This window comes from Trachypithecus francoisi, unplaced genomic scaffold, assembly GCF_009764315.1.
Source record: "Trachypithecus francoisi isolate TF-2019V2 unplaced genomic scaffold, Tfra_2.0 Lachesis_group20, whole genome shotgun sequence".
NCBI classification, from domain to species: domain Eukaryota; kingdom Metazoa; phylum Chordata; class Mammalia; order Primates; family Cercopithecidae; genus Trachypithecus; species Trachypithecus francoisi.
This window is the reverse complement of record NW_022681466.1, coordinates 45390577-45408309: the sequence shown is the minus strand read 5'-3', so window position 1 is coordinate 45408309 and position 17733 is coordinate 45390577. Positions and strand designations below refer to the sequence as shown.

Here is a 17733-nt window from a genome sequence, read left to right as displayed (position 1 = left end):
AAAAAATACAAAAAAATTAGCCGGGCGAGGTGGCGGGCGCCTGTAGTCCCAGCTACTCGGGAGGCTGAGGCAGGAGAATGGCGTGAACCCGGGAGGCGGAGCTTGCAGTGAGCTGAGATCCGGCCACTGCACTCCAGCCTGGGCGGCAGAGCGAGACTCCGTCTCAAAAAAAAAAAAAAAAAAAAAAAAAAAACATGCTTCTTTGTGTTAAATTGAGACATGATCCACATACCATCAAGGCAGTATTATAAAGTGGAGAATTCAGTGGTGGTTAGTATATTCACAAGGTTGTATGGCAAACAATCACCATTATCTAACCCCAGAACATTTTCATCATCCCGAAAAGAAACATGGTACCCATTAGCCGTCACTCCCCATTGCTGTCTTCCCTCAGGCCCAGGTAAGTACTAATCTACTTTGAGTCCCTGTGGATTTGCCTATTCTAGATCTTTCATATAAATGAATCATACAGTATGTGGCCTTCTGTGTCTGGTTTCTTTTCACAAAGCATGTTGTTTCTAAGGTCCTCCCACGCTGCAGCATGTATCATTCCTTTGCAAGGCTGAGTGATATTCCATTGTATGGAGCCATCACTATATCACTTCATCCATTCATCACTTAGTGGACATTTGGGTTGTTTCTGCTTTATTCTGGCTTTTATGAATAATGCTGCTATGGACATGCATGTACTTGTTTTTGTGTGGACATGTTTTTAATTCTAGGGTGCATCCCTAGCAGAATTGCTAGATCATATGGCTACTCTTATATTTAACTTTTTGAGGACCTGTCAAACTGTTTTCCACAGTGGCTGCTCCATTTTATACTTCCACCTGCAACGTTTGAGGGTTTCAGTTTCTCCGTGTCTTTTGTCAAGACTGTCATTTTTTATCTCTTCTCATTACAGCCATCCCAGTGAGTGTAAAGTAGTATCTCATATCTCGCTGTGGTTTCTGATGGATATTTCCCTAATGATTTACGACACTGAACGTTTTTTATGTGCATATGGGCCATTTATATATCTTCTTTGAAGAAATATTCAAATTCTCTCCCCGTTTGTCTTTTTATTGAATTACAAGAATTCGGTATATCTTTGGGACACTCTGGATATTAGACCTTAACAGATAATTTGCCTGTATTTTCTCTCATCCTGTGAGTTCTGTGACTTTCTTGACAGTGTCCTTTGATGCACAAAAGTTTTTAATTTTCATAAAATCTAATTTATCTATTTTTCCTTTGGTTGTTTGTACTTTTGGGGTCATGTTTGTGTGTAAAATGTCTTATTCTTCTTTAAGAAAGTTCAGGGTTTGGTTTTAAATCCGGCTGTGTACCTTTCATCAGTCTGACATTCCTTTCACCGTGTCAGGCTGCCTTCAGCTAGTAATACTTCATTAAATTCAAAAGACAAAATTGTTTTGAACGAAAAAAAATCCAGTTCGGAGAAGAAAAAACTGTTGTCTAACTTAGGGTCATGAGATTTACTCCCATGTTTTCATCTAAGACTCTTATCATTTTGGCTCTTACGTTTAGGTATTTGACATATTTTGCATTAATTTTTATAATCATGTGAGGTGTAGGGGTTCCACCGTCATTATTTTGCCACATAGATGTTCAGTTGTTCCACCACCACTAAAAAAAAAAAAAATTATCCACATTGAATTGTTTTAGCACCCTTGTCAAAAATCAGTTTGCCATAAATGTGAGGGTTTATTTCTGGGTTGTCAATTCTATTCTGTTGATTTATTTGTCTGTCCACATTCCAGTATCACACTGTGATTGCTGTAGATTTGATTTGGGTTTTGAAATTGGGACATTTGAGTCTTTCCACTTTGTTATTTTGCAAGATTATGTTGCTATTTTGGGTGCCTTAAATTGCCATAGAATTTTAGAACTAGCTTGTCACTTTCTGGAAAGAAGCCAGCTGGGATTTTGATAAGAATTGTGCTGACAATAGCAAAGACATGTAATCAATCTAAATGTCCAACCTAAATGCTATGTTATTCCTATTCCAATACTTTGCAATATATCCAGCTTTTTAGAAAGAGGATGTGTTAGCAGGGCACAGTGGTTCACGCCTGTAATACCAGCACTTTGGGAGGCCGAGGCAGGCGGATGGCCTGAGGTCAGGAGTTAAGAGATCAGCCTGGCCAACATGGTGAAACCCTGTGTCTACTAAAAGTACAAAAATTAGCGGATCTGGGGCGGGTGCCCATAATTCCAGCTACTTGGGAGGCTGAGGCAGGAGAATCGCTTGAACCCGGGAGGTGGAGGTTGCAGTAAGCCACGGTCACGCCACTGCACTCAAGCCTGGGCGATAGAGCAAGACTCTAATGGAGATGGGGTTTCAGCATGTTGATCAGGCTGGTCTCGTACTCTTGACCTCAGATGATCTGCTTGCTTCAGCCTCCCAAAGCACTGGGATTACAGGTGTGAGTCACCGTGCCCGGCCAATAAATGAAAACTTTAAGTCAAAAAAAAATTGTAGTGAAACCATAGATCAATTTGGAGAATCGCGCTCTTGTTATCTGATCCATGAATACAGAATACTCTGTTGAAATTTGGTTTGCCAGATTTTGTCAAGCATTTTTCCATCTACATTCATAAGAAATACTGGTCTGTAATTTTGTGTGTGTGATGTCTTTAGTTTAGATACCAGGGTAATATCACCCTCATAGAATAAGTTAGGAAATGTTCGCTCCTTATCTATATTTTGAAAGACTTTATGAAGGATCTGTGTTAATTCTTCTTTAAGTATTTGATAGATTGACCAGTGAAGCTGCCTGCTGGTCTTCAGCTTTTCTTTGTGGACAGTTTTTTGATAACTACCTCAATCTCTTTACTTGACGTAGGTGTGTCTATTCAGATTTTCTGGTATTTTTTTCAAGTCAGTTTCAGTAGTTTATATCTTTATGGTAATGTGTTTATTTCATCCAGATTATCTAATTATTAGCATACATCTTTATATAATCCTTTTTATTCATATTATAATCCTTGTTATGTCTCTAAGAACAATAGTAATGTTCCCTCTTTCATTCCTAATTTTAATAATTTGGTCTTCTGTATTTGTGCAGTGCAGTGGCTCACGCCTATCATCCTAGCATTTTGGGAGGCTGTGGTGGGAGGATTGCTTCAGCCTAGGATTTCAAGGCCAGCCGGGGCAACATACTGAGACCTCATCTCTACAAAAAAATTTAAAAATTAGCTGAGCGTGGTGGCACACGCCTGTAGTCACAACTACTCAGGTGGCTAAGGCAGGAGGATCACTTGATGCCGGGAGGTCGGGGCTGCAGTGAGCCATGATTGTGCCACTGCACTCCAGCCTGGGAAACAAAGTGAAACCCTGTCTTGAAAAATGAAAAATAAAAAAACAAAATGTTTGTGGCCAGATGCAGTGGTGCATACCTATAATCCCAGTACTTTGGGAGGCCAAGGAAGGAGGATTGCTTGAGACCAGGAGTTCAAGACCAGCCTGGGCAATATAGTGAGACCCTATCTCTAAAATTTTTTTTACAATTAGCCGAGTGTGGTGGTGCGCACCTGTGGTCTCAGCTACATCTTAACTTTATAACGTTGTAGTTCAGATTAATACCAACTTTGTTTCAATAGTATATAAAAACTTTGCTTCTCTAAGGCTCCACTCTCACCCCCTCCTTTATCCTGTTATTGTCACACATTACATCTTTATACACTTTATGTTCATCAACTAGATTTATAATTATTGCATTATGGAAGTATCTTTTTCTTATTTTTTTTTCTTTATTTTGGGACAGAGTCTCGCTCTGTTGCCCAGGCTGGAGTGCAGTGGCACAGTCTTGACCCACTGCAACCTCTGCCTCCCAGGTTCAAGCGATTCTAGTGCCTCAGCCTCCTGAGTAGCTGGGACTGCAGGCACGTAACACCGCGCCTGGCTAATTTTTGTTTTTTCAGTAGAGACAGGGTTTCACCATGTTTCCCAGGCTGGTCTCAAACTCTTGACCTCAAGTGATCCTCCAGCCTCAGCCTCCCAAAGTGCTGGGATTACAGGCTCAGCCACTGCACCCAGCCAGTGCTTTTTATTTCTTTGTGCAGATTCACGTTAGTACTTCTTATAGGACAGGTCTTTTAGCTACAAAGTCTCTCAGTTTTTATTTATCTAGAATATCTTAATTTCTCTTCCATTTCAAAGGTAGTTTTGCCAGGTATAGAATTATTGTTTGACAGTTTCTTCAGCACTTTGAATATGCCATTTCATTGCCTTTTGTCCTCCACTGTTGTGTGTGGTTGTTTTGTTTTGTTTTCAGACAGGGTCTTGCTCTGTTACCCAGGCTGGAGTGCAGTGGTGCAGCCACTCACCGCTTCCACCTCCCAGGCTCAAGCAATCCTGTCACCTCAGCCTCCTGGGTAGCTGGGAGTACAGGCATGCGCCACCACAGCCAGCTTTTTAAAAAATTTTTGTAGAGACAGGGTTTTACTATATTGCCCGTGCTGGTATCCAACTCCTGACTTCAAGCAATTCTTGAACCTCAAGCCTCCCAAAGTACTGGGATTACAGGTGTGAGCAACCATGCCCAGCACCTCCATTGTTTTTGAAGAGAAATCAGCTATTAATCTTACTGAGGATCCCTTGTATGTGATGAGTTGCTTTTCTCTTGCTGCTTTCAAGATATTCTGTCTTTGGCTTCTGTCAGTTTGATTATAGTATGTTAAGATGTGGATCCCTGAGTTTTTCCTACTTGTACTTTCTTGAGCTTCTTGAATATGCAGAGTGTCTTTCATACCGTTTGGGAAGTTTGGGGCCATTATTTCTTCAAATGTTCTTTCTCCTTTTTTCTGTTTTTCTTCTCCTTCTGGGACTCTCATTATGTGTATGTTAGTAAGCTTGATGGTGTGTTCCACAAACAGGTCTCTGAGATTCCATTCACTTTCATTCATGTTTGTTTCTGTTCCTCAGAGTAAATAATCTAAATTGACCTTCAAGTTCCCAATTCTTTCTTCTGCCTGCTGTAATGTGCCATTGAGAACTGCTGGTAATTTTTCCATTTCAGTTACCATACTTTTCAACTCTAGAATTTCTATTTGGCTTCTTTTTATGGTTTCTATCTCTTTATTGATATTCTCTATTTTATGAGACATTGCTTTCATACTTTCCTTTAGTTCTCTAGTCTACAGAACTGAATGGTTTCTCTTATCTCTTTGAATATATTTTAAATAGCTCAATTAAATCTTTCTCTAGGCCAGGCATGGTGGCTTGTGCCTATAATCCCAGCACTTTAGGAGGCTGAGGTTGAGGCCAGGAGTTTAAGACCAGCCTGGGCAACTGAGCAAGTCCCCACCTCTACAAAAAAAATTTTTTTTTGTCTAGTAAGTCTAACATCTGGTCTTTCTCAGGGACAATTTCTGCTTATATCTCGCCCCCACCACGTGTATGGGCCATACTTTGTTATCTTGCATCTTTCATAAATTTTTGTTGAAAATTGAGTATTTTAAATAATATAATGTAGCAATTCTGAAAATCAGATCCATGCTCCCAGGGTTTCGTGTTACTGCTGCTTGTGCTAGTAGTTGCTATTTATTTAGTGACTTTTCTGAACTTCTTTGGTAAAGTCTTGCATTATATATCATGTGTGCCCACTGAAGTCTCTTCTTGGTTAGCTTACCGATCAGCTAATGATTAAATGGAGGTTTACTTAAATTCCTGGAACTGGTAAGTCTCCTAGTTTTTGCCAAGGGGCTCTGTGTACATGTTGGGGCATACCTTCAGAACTCAGCCAGATAGTTTACAGCCATGCTTTAGCTTTCACTTCTTGCTTTTGCAGAACCTCAAGATCAGTCAGGTGTGAGAGTTTATGAACTTAGTAGGTCTTCCCTGACCTGTCACTTACAGCATGGTTTTAAATCTCTAAAGGCTCACAGGGCACATGCCTGTATTCCCAGATCTCAGGAGGCAAAGGAAGAAGGATCCTTTTGAGTCCAGGAATTCTGGGCTGTAGCAGGCTATGCTGATTGGGTGTCCTCACTAAGTTCAGCATCAGTATGGTGACCTCCCGGGAACAGGAGACCACCGGGTTGCCTACAAAGGGGTGTACCAGCCCCGTTCGGGAATGGAGCAGGTCAGAACTCCCATGCTGATCACTAGTGGGATCGTGCCTGTGAATAGCCACTGCTCTCCAGCCTGGGCAACACAGTGACAGAGAATGTGTCCCTTAAAAAAAAGTCTAATTGACCATAGACTAATTAACTATTTTTTTTTCCAACAAAACTCTATCTTAATTGTTTAATTTTCCAATAATTTACATAGTAAATATTTTGATGAATTATGAGATTTGAAATTAAGGTAGATGGATGACAGTAACATAAACTTTTGGTCTCAAAATCGACTTCATTTTGGTATATTGCTTTGGTTACATTGTAGTGAAAAAATTTTGATTCAGAAGAAAGCAGAAGAGTACTTCAATAGCACTTGCTTACAGAATTTTACATGAGCAAAATTGCTAAGTACTAACATTAAACACACACACACACTTTCTGTCTCTAATCAATAATACATTCATAAATATAAGTATAAGCACAGAAATTAATCTGGAGTCTGCACAAAAACTTGTTTGAGAGCATAAGTCAATGTGTTTATGGTTTCCAAGTTTATTAAAATTAATATACAAAATTTGCATTTTTTTTCTTTTTTTTTTAGATCATTGTCTTTTTTTATTTTTATTTTTATTTATTTATTTATTTATTTATTTATTATACTTTAAGTTCTAGGGTACATGTGCATAACGTTTATATCATGTATAACTCCCCAATGCAATCCCTCCCTCCTCCCCCCTCCCCATGATAGGCCCCAGTGTGTGATGTTCCCCTTCCCGAGTCCAAGTGATCTCATTGTTCAGTTCCCACCTATGAGTGAGAACATGCGGTGTTTGGTTTCTCTTCTTGTGATAGTTTGCTAAGAATGATGGTTTCCAGCTGCATCCATGTCCCTACAAAGGACGCAAACTCATCCTTTTTTATGGCTGCATAGTATTCCATGGTGTATATGTGCCACATTTTCTTAATCCAGTCTGTCACAGATGGACATTTGGGTTGATTCCAAGTCTTTGCTATTGTGAATAGTGCTGCAATAAACATACGTGTGCATGTGTCTTTGTAGTAGAGTAATTTATAATCCTTGGGTATATACCCAGTAGTGGGATGGCTGGGTCATATGGTACATCTAGTTCTAGATCCTTGAGGAATCGCCATACTGATTTCCATAATGGTTGAACTAGTTTACAATCCCACCAACAGTGTAAAAGTGTTCCTATTTCTCCACATCCTCTCCAACACCTGTTGTTTCCTGACTTCTTAATGATTGCCATTCTAACTGGTGTGAGATGGTATCTCATTGTGGTTTTGATTTGCATTTCTCTGATGGCGAGTGATGATGAGCATTTTTTCATGTGTCTGTTGGCTGTATGGATGTCTTCCTTTGAGAAATGTCTGTTCATATCCTTTCCCCACTTTTTGATGGGGTTGTTTGTTTTTTTCTTGTATATTTGTTTGAGTTCTTTTTAGATTCTGGATATTAGCCCTTTGTCAGATGAGTAGGTTGCAAAAATTTTCTCCCATTCTGAAGGTTGCCTGTTCACTCTGATGGTAGTTTCTTTTGCTGTGCAAAAGCTCTTTAGTTTAATGAGATCCCATTTGTCAATTTTGGCTTTTGCTGCCGTTGCTTTTGGTGTTTTAGACATGAAGTCCTTGCCCATGCCTATGTCCTGAATGGTATTACCTAGATTTTCTTCTAGGTTTTTATGGTATTAGATCTAACATTTAAGTCTCTAATCCATCTTGAATTAATCTTCGTATAAGGGGTAAGGAAAGGATCCAGTTTCAGCTTTCTACTTATGGCTAGCCAATTTTCCCAGCACCATTTATTAAATAGGGAATCCTTTCCCCATTTCTTGTTTCTCTCAGGTTTGTCAAAGATCAGATGGCTGTAGATGTGTGGGATTATTTCTGAGGACTCTGTTCTGTTCCATTGGTCTATATCTCTGTTGTGGTACCAGTACCATGCTGTTTTGGTTACTGTAGCCTTGTAGTATAGTTTGAAGTCAGGTAGCGTGACGCCTCCAGCTTTGTCCTTTTGACTTAGGATTGTCTTGGCAATGCGGGCTCTTTTTTGGTTCCATATGAACTTTAAAGCAGTTTTTTCCAATTCTGTGAAGAAACTCATTGGTAGCTTGATGGGGATGGCATTGAATCTATAAATAACCTTGGGCAGTATGGCCATTTTCACGATATTGATTCTTCCTATCCATGAGCATGGTATGTTCTTCCATTTGTTTGTGTCCTCTTTTATTTCACTGAGCAGTGGTTTGTAGTTCTCCTTGAAGAGGTCCTTTACATCCCTTGTAAGCTGGATTCCTAGGTATTTGATTCTCTTTGAAGCAATTGTGAATGGAAGTTGATTCCTGATTTGGCTCTCTGCTTGTCTGTTACTGGTGTATAAGAATGCTTGTGATTTTTGCACATTAATTTTGTATCCTGAGACTTTGCTGAAGTTGCTTATCAGCTTAAGGAGATTTTGGGCTGAGACGATGGGGTTTTCTAAATATACCATCATGTCATCTGCAAACAGGGACAATTTGACTTCTTCTTTTCCTAACTGGATACCCTTGATTTCTTTCTCTTGCCTGATTGCCCTAGCCAGAACTTCCAGCACTATGTTGAATAGGAGTGGTGAGAGAGGGCATCCCTGTCTTGTGCCAGTTTTCAAAGGGAATTTTTCCAGTTTTTGCCCATTCAGTATGATATTAGCTGTGGGTTTGTCATAAATAGCTCTTATTATTTTGAGGTACGTTCCATCAATACCGAATTTATTGAGCGTTTTTAGCATAAAGGGCTGTTGAATTTTGTCAAAAGCCTTTTCTGCATCTATTGAGATAATCATGTGGTTCTTGTCTTTGGTTCTGTTTATATGCTGGATTACGTTTATTGATTTGCGAATGTTGAACCAGCCTTGCATCCCAGGGATGAAGCCCACTTGATCATGGTGGAGAAGCTTTTTGATGTGCTGCTGAGTCCGGTTTGCCAGTATTTTATTGAGAATTTTTGCATCGATGTTCATCAGGGATATTGGTCTAAAATTCTCTTTTTTTGTTGTATCTCTGCCAGGCTTTGGTATCAGGATGATGTTGGCCTCATAAAATGAGTTAGGGAGGATTCCCTCTTTTTCTATTGACTGGAATAGTTTCAGAAGGAATGGTACCAGCTCCTCCTTGTACCTCTGGTAGAATTCAGCTGTGAATCCATCTGGTCCTGGACTTTTTTTGGTGGGTAGGCTATTAATTGTTGCCTCAATTTCAGAGCCTGCTATTGGTCTATTCAGGGATTCAACTTCTTCCTGGTTTAGTCTTGGAAGAGTGTAAGTGTCCAGGAAATTATCCATTTCTTCTAGATTTTCTAGTTGATTTGCGTAGAGGCATTTATAGTATTCTCTGATGGTTGTTTGTATTTCTGTGGGGTCGGTGGTGATATCCCCTTATCATTTTTTATTGCGTCTATTTGATTCCTCTCTCTTTTCTTCTTTATTAGTCTTTCTAGCGGTCTGTCAATTTTGTTGATCTTTTCAAAAAACCAACTCCTGGATTCATTGATTTTTTGGAGGGTTTTTTGTGTCTCTATCTCCTTCAGTTCTGCTCTGATCTTAGTTATTTCTTGCCTTCTGCTAGCTTTTGAATGTGTTTGCTCTTGCCTCTCTAGTTCTTTTAATTGTGATGTTAGAGTGTCAATTCTAGATCTTTCCTGCTTTCTCTTGTGGGCATTTAGTGCTGTAAATTTCCCTCTACACACTGCTTTAAATGTGTCCCAGAGATTCTGGTATGTTGTATCTTTGTTCTCATTGGTTTCAAAGAACATCTTTATTTCTGCTTTCATTTGATTATGTACCCAGTAGTCATTCAGGAGCAGGTTGTTCAGTTTCCATGTAGTTGAGCCGTTTTGATTGAGTTTCTTAGTCCTGAGTTCTAGTTTGATTGCACTGTGGTCTGAGAGACAGTTTGTTATAATTTCTGTTCTTTTACATTTGCTGAGGAGTGCTTTACTTCCAATTATGTGGTCAATTTTGGAATAAGTGCGATGTGGTGCTGAGAAGAATGTATATTCTGTTGATTTGGGGTGGAGAGTTCTATAGATGTCTATTAAGTCCGCTTGGTGCAGAGCTGAGTTCAATTCCTGGATATCCTTGTTAACTTTCTGTCTCGTTGATCTGTCTAATGTTGACAGTGGAGTGTTGAAGTCTCCCATTATTATTGTATGGGAGTCTAAGTCTCTTTGTAGGTCTCTAAGGACTTGCTTTATGAATCTGGGTGCTCCTGTATTGGGTGCATATATATTTAGGAGAGTTAGCTCTTCCTGTTGAATTGATCCCTTTACCATTATGTAATGGCCTTCTTTGTCTCTTTTGATCTTTGATGGTTTAAAGTCTGTTTTATCAGAGACTAGGATTGCAACCCCTGCTTTTTTTTGTTCTCCATTTGCTTGGTAGATCTTCCTCCATCCCTTTATTTTGAGCCTATGTATGTCTCTGCATGTGAGATGGGTCTCCTGAATACAGCAGACTGATGGGTCTTGACTCTTTATCCAGTTTGCCAGTCTGTGTCTTTTAAATGGAGCATTTAGTCCATTTACATTTAAGGTTAATATTGTTATGTGTGAACTTGATCCTGTCATTATGATATTAACTGGTTATTTTGCTCATTAGTTGATGCAGTTTCTTCCTAGCCTCGATGGTCTTTACATTTTGGCATGTTTTTGCAATGGCTGGTACCAGTTATTCCTTTCCATGTTTAGGGCTTCCTTCAGGGTCTCTTGTAAGGCAGGCCTGGTGGTGACAAAATCTCTAAGCATTTGCTTATCTGTAAAGGATTTTATTTCTCCTTCACTGATGAAACTTAGTTTGGCTGGATATGAAATTCTGGGTTGAAAATTCTTTTCTTTAAGAACGTTGAATATTGGCCCCCACTCTCTTCTGGCTTGTAGAGTTTCTGCCGAGAGATCTGCTGTTAGTCTGATGGGCTTCCCTTTGTGGGTAACCCGACCTTTCTCTCTGGCTGCCCTTAAGATTTTTTCCTTCATTTCAACTTTGGTGAATCTGGCAATTATGTGTCTTGGAGTTGCTCTTCTGGAGGAGTATCTTTGTGGCGTTCTCTGTATTTCCTGAATTTGAATGTTGGCCTGCCCTACTAGGTTGGGGAAGTTCTCCTGGATGATATTCTGAAGAGTGTTTTCCAACTTGGTTCCATTTTCCCCCTCACTTTCAGGCACCCCAATCAGACGTAGATTTGGTCTTTTTACATAATCCCATACTTCTTGCAGGCTTTGTTCATTTCTTTTTCTTCTTTTTTCTTTTGGTTTCTCTTCTCGCTTCATTTCATTCATTTGATCCTCAATCGCTGATACTCTTTCTTCCAGTTGATCGAGTCGGTTACTGAAGCTTGTGCATTTGTCACGTATTTCTCGTGTCATGGTTTTCATCTCTGTCATTTCGTTTATGATCTTCTCTGCATTAATTAGTCTAGCTGTCAATTCTTCCACTCTTTTTTCAAGATTTTTAGTTTCTTTGCGCTGGGTACGTAATTCCTCCTTTAGCTCTGAGAGGTTTGATGGCTGAAGCCTTCTTCTCTCATCTCGTCAAAGTCATTCTCTGACCAGCTTTGATCCGTTGCTGGCGATGGGCTGCGCTCCTTTGCAGGGGGAGATGTGCTCTTATTTTTTGAATTTCCAGCTTTTCTGCCCTGCTTCTTCCCCATCTTTGTGGTTTTATCTGTCTCTGGTCTTTGATGATGGTGACGTACTGATGGGGTTTTGGTATAGGTGTCCTTCCTGTTTGATAGTTTTCCGTCTGACAGTCAGAAGGACTGTCTGTTGGTCTGTTGGAGATTGCTTGAGGTCCAATCCAGACCCTGTTTGCCTGGGTATCAGCAGCAGAGGTTGCCGAAGATAGAATATTGCTGAACAGCGAGTGTACCTGTCTGATTCTTCCTTTGGAAGTTTCCTCTCAGGGGTGACTCCACCCTGTGAGGTGTGGGGTGTGAGACTGCCCCTAGTGGGGGATGTCTCCCAACTAGGCTACTCAGGGGTCAGGGACCCACCTGAGCAGGCAGTCTGTCCGTTCTCAGATCTCAACCTCCGCGTTAGGAGATCCACGGCTCTCCCCAAAGCTGTCAGACAGAGTTGTTGGCGTCTGCACCGGCCCCCGCTGCTTTCCCTATTGGACTGCAGCTGTGCGCTGTCCGCAGAGGTAGAGTCTACGGCAGGCTTCCTTGAGCTGCTGTGAGCTCCACCCAGTTGGAGCTTCCCAGCGGCTTTGTTTACCTACTTAAGCCTCAGCAATGGCGGGCGCCCCTCCCCCAGCCTCGCTGCTGCCTTGTGGATAGATCGCCGCAGACGGCTGTGTTAGCAGTGAGGGAGGCTCCCTGGGCGTGGGACCCTCCCGGCCAGGTGTGGGATATATTCTCCTGGTGTGCCTGTTTCCTTAAAGCGCAGTATTGGGGTGGGAGTTACCCGATTTTCCAGGTGTTGTGTGTCTCAGTTCCCCTGGCTAGGAAAACGGATTTCCTTCCCCCTTGCGCTTCCAGGTGAGGCGATGCCTCGCCCTGCTTCAGCTCACGCTGGTCAGGCTGCAGCAGCTGACCAGCACCGATTGTCTGGCACTCCCTAGAGAGATGACCCCAGTACCTCAGTTGAAAACGCAGAAATCACCGGTCTTCTGTGTCACTCACGCTGGGAGTTGGAGACTGGAGCTGTTCCTATTCGGCCATCTTGCTCCGCCCCACCTAATTAACTATTAATCATGGGAAATGATTAGGGGAAAGACATAAAAAGAGAAACTGTAATTCTCTTTTTTTTTGCTGTATCACCCAGGCTGGAGTGCAGTGGCTTGATCTCGGCTCACTGCAACCTCCGCCTCCCAGGTTCAAGCAATTCTCCTGCCTCAGCCTCCCGAATAGCTGGAACTACAGGCAAGCGTGGCTGTGAACTGCTAATGAGAAATTGTAATTCTCATGGAGGTCCTCCCAGAGTAGTAGAAGAAGGTTGAAAGGCATTTCTGTATTTAGTCTTCTCAACATTAAGGCTGGGCCCAGTGGCTCACACCAGCACTTTGGGAGGCCAAGGCAGGCAGATCACTTGAGATCAGGAGTTCAAGACCAGCCTGGCCAACATGGTGAAACTCCCATCTCTACTAAAAACACAAAAATTAGCCAGGCGTGATGGTGCGTGCCTATAGTCCCAGCTGTTTGGGAGACTGAGGAAGGAGGATTACCTGAGCTTGGGAAGCGGAGGTTGCAGTGAGCCAAGATCACGCCACTGCACTCCAGCCTGGTCAATGGAGCGAGACCCTGTTTGGGTGGGGAGGGGAGGAGAGAGGAGAAAGGAAGGAAAGAAAATAGAAAGAATTAAGGAGGAGGGAAGGAAAAAGAGAATGAAAAAGAATGAAGAACGAAAATAAAAATTAGAAAAAAATGTAAGGTTAAAGTAAACCCTTTTCTCATACAGATTAAACACATGAGTTCCAATTACAGCTTTGCTGCTTAATAGCTGGGTGACCTAGGACAAGTTATATAACCTCTCTGTGCCTCAGTTTTCTCATGTAAAAATAGGGCAAGAATAATGTCTACTACATAAGGTTATCGTGAGGATTAAATGTGAAATGCTGATCCCAAATACCTGGCAACCCAGTAGGTACTCACTGTAATAATTATTTGTATAATTTCTGCAGAAGTACAATGATGATTCTTTGGTTAACCTAAAAGCAGATTTTCTTTTATTTCTTCCTGTTTCTTTTCTTTTTCTTGTTCACTTTAAAGAATTAAACAGAAAATCGATTCCAGCATTTTGGAATAATAATTTGCATCAAAATCAGTTTATTCATTTTATTGACATATAAACAAAATGTCACTTGTTTATTCAATAAACACTTGTTAAATGCCTAATACATTTCAGACATCACGCCAGGCACAGGGATGACAGGGCATGGTGGCGGGCACCTGTAATCCCAGCTACTTGGGAGGCTGAGGCAAGAGAAGTGCTTGAACCGGGGAGGTGGAGACTGCAGTGAGCCGAGATTGCGCCACTGCACTCCAGCCTGAGCAACAGAGTGAGACTCTGTATCAAAAAAAAAAAAAAAAGTGGTCTCTGCCCTCAAGGAGCTCCTAGTCCGGGAGACTGACAAGTGGACAGGTAATTACATGCAATGTAAGAAAGGCTGTGATGTCATACAAGAAGAAAGTGGGAGTAGGGTTTTGACCAGTTCTTCCTGTTAGATTTATTCCTTTTTCTTTGGCTATAAAGCAAAAGAATTGGTCCTATGTTTTTTTAACTGTGCAAATTAAACCATAAATTTTAAAAACTTTGTAAAGATAAAAAAAAGACAAGCAGCCAGCTGCAGTGACTCACGCCTATAATCCTAACAGTTTGGGAGGCTGAGGCAGGTAGATCACCTGAGGTCAGGGGTTCAACACCAGCCTGGCGAATATGGTGAAACCCTGTCTCTATTAAAAATACAAACACTAGCTGGGCGTGGTGGCGGGCGCCTGTAATCCCAGCTACTGGGAAGGCTGAGGCAGGACAGGAGAATCGCTTGAACCTCGGAGGCGGAGGTTGCAGCGAGCTGAGATCGAGCCATTGCACTCCATCCCCCCCTCCCCCCACACACAAAAAAAGATGAACAACTTGAATTATGGAGGACACTAGAAATACCGTTTCCTACACAGTCAGGGCTTCCTACTAACATAGTCACTTGTAGGGTTTTTGACCTGAAAACTTCCGTGGCATATTTTTTCTTTGCTATACACTTATTTTCTTTTCCTTGTAGTTCTTCCCCTCGTTCTCTCCTCTACTTCTAGAGACCTGGGTAGTTCCCAGAGGAATAGGGCTTTACAGAGTCTAATGGTGATTTATTAGGTATAAACAGAAAACACTTTTTTCTTTTTTACCTACAAGTTCTATAGCAAAAAATGAATATAAACTTTTCATGCAGTTTTTCACACACTGAAAATTCAGGTTATTTTAATTCCATTCCATTTTTCAGAATTCTCAATCGCAATCCTCTGACAACTGTTGAAGATCCGTATCTCTTTAAATTGCCAGCATTAAAATATCTGTAAGTACTATAGCACTCTCATGAGTCATGAGATGATTTATGCTTTTTAAATTTTTATCAAAGCTTACGTATTTTGCATTTAGGCTAAAATGTCATAATTTAAATTTTAACTGGGTTGGCCGGGCGCGGTGGCTCAAGCCTGTAATCCCAGCACTTTGGGAGGCCGAGACGGGCGGATCACGAGGTCAGGAGATCGAGACCATCCTGGCTAACACGGTAAAACCCCGTCTCTACTAAAAATACAAAAAATTAGCCGGGTGAGGTGGCGGGCGCCTGTAGTCCCAGCTACTCGGGAGGCTGAGGCAGGAGAATGGCCTAAACCTGGGAGGCGGAGCTTGCAGTGAGCTGAGATCCGGCCACAGCACTCCAGCCTGGGCGACAGAGCGAGACTCCGTCTCAAAAAAAAAAAAAAAAAAAAAAAAATTTTAACTGGGTTATTGAAAAAAAGTTATTGGCAAAGAAAAAAATTAAAGAGGATGTATAATTGTCAAGCCAGCAAGGGAAGAGAAGAGTGTTGAAGAACCCATATAGATTTGTAACATGTAGACACATGGAAGAATATTAATTTGCCAAGAAAGCAAAGGGGAAAAAGTGTTCATTATTCTAAAAATGAAGAAAAGAGTAAATAAAATGGTGAATTTAATTTGAAAATGAGAAGATAATGGTTAAAAAAGAAAAAGGTGTAAGTTCTACTCTTGAATATCATGAATTTGATTATGCAAATCAACTTAAATTTCTTTAATAAGACCTCCCTGGAATTCTACAGCAAATAAACTCTTGAGCTGGCTTGTTTTATAGAGAAACTAAAATGGAAGCAATCACATGTCCTTGAAATGCCTTTTTAAGTACACAATTTTTTATTGGGGTTCATATCATGAATGTTTCGGCTTTCTTCTTCAGAGACATGGGAAAAACGCAAGTTCCACTTACAACACTTAAGAACATTCTCATGAAAACTGTTGAACTGGAAAAACTGTAAGTTATTCTCAGATTTATTTTCACTTAGATGGTTCTTTCGGTTTGTTTTATTATTTTCTTAAGTCAGGTTTATTGAGTTGTAATTTTCATATACTAACATTCAGCCTTTTTAAATGTACAGTTTGATGAGGCTGACAAATGTATAGTTACATAACCACCACCACATTCCCAATATAAAGCATTTCTGATGCCTCAAAAAGGCCCCTCATGTCCCTTTGTAGTCAATCCCCTCCTCCCACCATCAGCCCCTGTTAGCTACTAATCTGATTTCTTTTTTTTTTTTTTTTTTTTTTTTTTGAGACGGAGTCTCGCTCTGTCGCCCAGGCTGGAGTGCAGTGGCCAGATCTCAGCTCACTGCAAGCTCTGCCTCCCGGGTTTTACGCCATTCTCCTGCCTCAGCCTCCGGAGTAAGCTGGGACTACAGGCGCCCGCCACCTTGCCCGGCTAGGGTTTTTTTTTGTATTTTTAGTAGAGACAGGGTTTCACCGTGTTAGCCAGGATGGTCTCGATCTCCTGACCTCGTGATCCGCCCGTCTCGGCCTCCCAAAGTGCTGGGATTACAGGCTTGAGCCACCGCGCCCGGCTTAATCTGATTTCTGTTCCTATACTTTTGCCTTTTCCAGAATGTCTTATAAATGAAATCATACAGCATGTCGCCTCTTGTGTTTGGCGTCTTTCACATAGCATTTTTTTTTTTTTTTTTGAGACATAGAGTCTCACTCTGTCACCCAGGCTGCAGTGCAGCAGCATGACCTAGGCTCACTGCAACCTCCGCCTCCCAGGTTCAAGTGATTTTCCTGCCTCAGCCTCCCGAGTAGATGGGATTACAGGCGCATGCCACCACTCCTGGCTAATTTTTGTATTTTTAGTAGAGACAAGGTTTCACCATGTTGGCCGGGCTGGTTTAAACTCCTGACCTCAAGTGATCCACCTGCCTCGGCCTCCCAAAGTGGTAGGATTACAGATGTGATCCACCTCGCCTGGTCTCACTCAGCATAAGTTTTTTTGAGATTCTGCTACCATCCACGTTGTTGCACCCATCACTACAGCTGGCCCTCCATATCTGCAGGTTGCTCATGCGTGGATTCAACTAACCATGGATGGATAATATTTGGAAAAAATAAAATATATAAAACAACAATACAACAATAAAAACAGTAGAAAAGTTAAAATACAGTATAATTATTTACATACCATTTACCCTGTATTAGGTATTTAAAGTATACCTGAGGCTATATACAAACATTATGTCATTTCATATAAGTAGACTTCAGCATCTGTGGACTTTGGTATCTGCAGGGGGTCCTGGAGCCAATCCCCTGCAGACACCGAGGGACAGCTGTTCACTCCTTTTTATTGCTGAGTAAGTTTCCAGTTGTGTGGAAACCCCATCTCTACTAAAAATACACAAATTAGCCAGGTGTGGTGGCCCACACCTGTAATCCCAGCTACTCTGGAGGCTGAGGCACGAGAAGTGCTTGAACCTAGGAGGTGGAGGTTGCAATGAGCCGAGATTGCACCACTGCACTCCAGCCTGGGCGACAGAGTGGGACTCTGTCTCAAAAAAAAAAAAGTAAAAAATAAAAATGTTTTCTGAAGAGCAGAAGTTTTTAATTTTGATCAGCTTTAAGTTACCAATT

The 17733-nt window shown here is 41.3% G+C and overlaps 2 protein-coding genes across 9 annotated transcripts in view; one reads left to right on the top strand and one right to left on the bottom strand.

Moving 5' to 3' along the window:
* Positions 1-17733, bottom strand: part of CDC27 (cell division cycle 27) — a 506999-nt gene that overhangs the window by 161608 nt on the left and 327658 nt on the right. The gene's annotated exons all lie outside the window — the stretch shown is intronic.
* The window catches only part of LOC117067478 (leucine-rich repeat-containing protein 37A3-like), a 50389-nt gene that overhangs the window by 18503 nt on the left and 14153 nt on the right, over positions 1-17733 (top strand). The window contains 2 exon segments of the mRNA XM_033184126.1: positions 15044-15115; positions 16016-16090. Coding sequence (XP_033040017.1) covers positions 15044-15115; positions 16016-16090 — 147 coding nt within the window.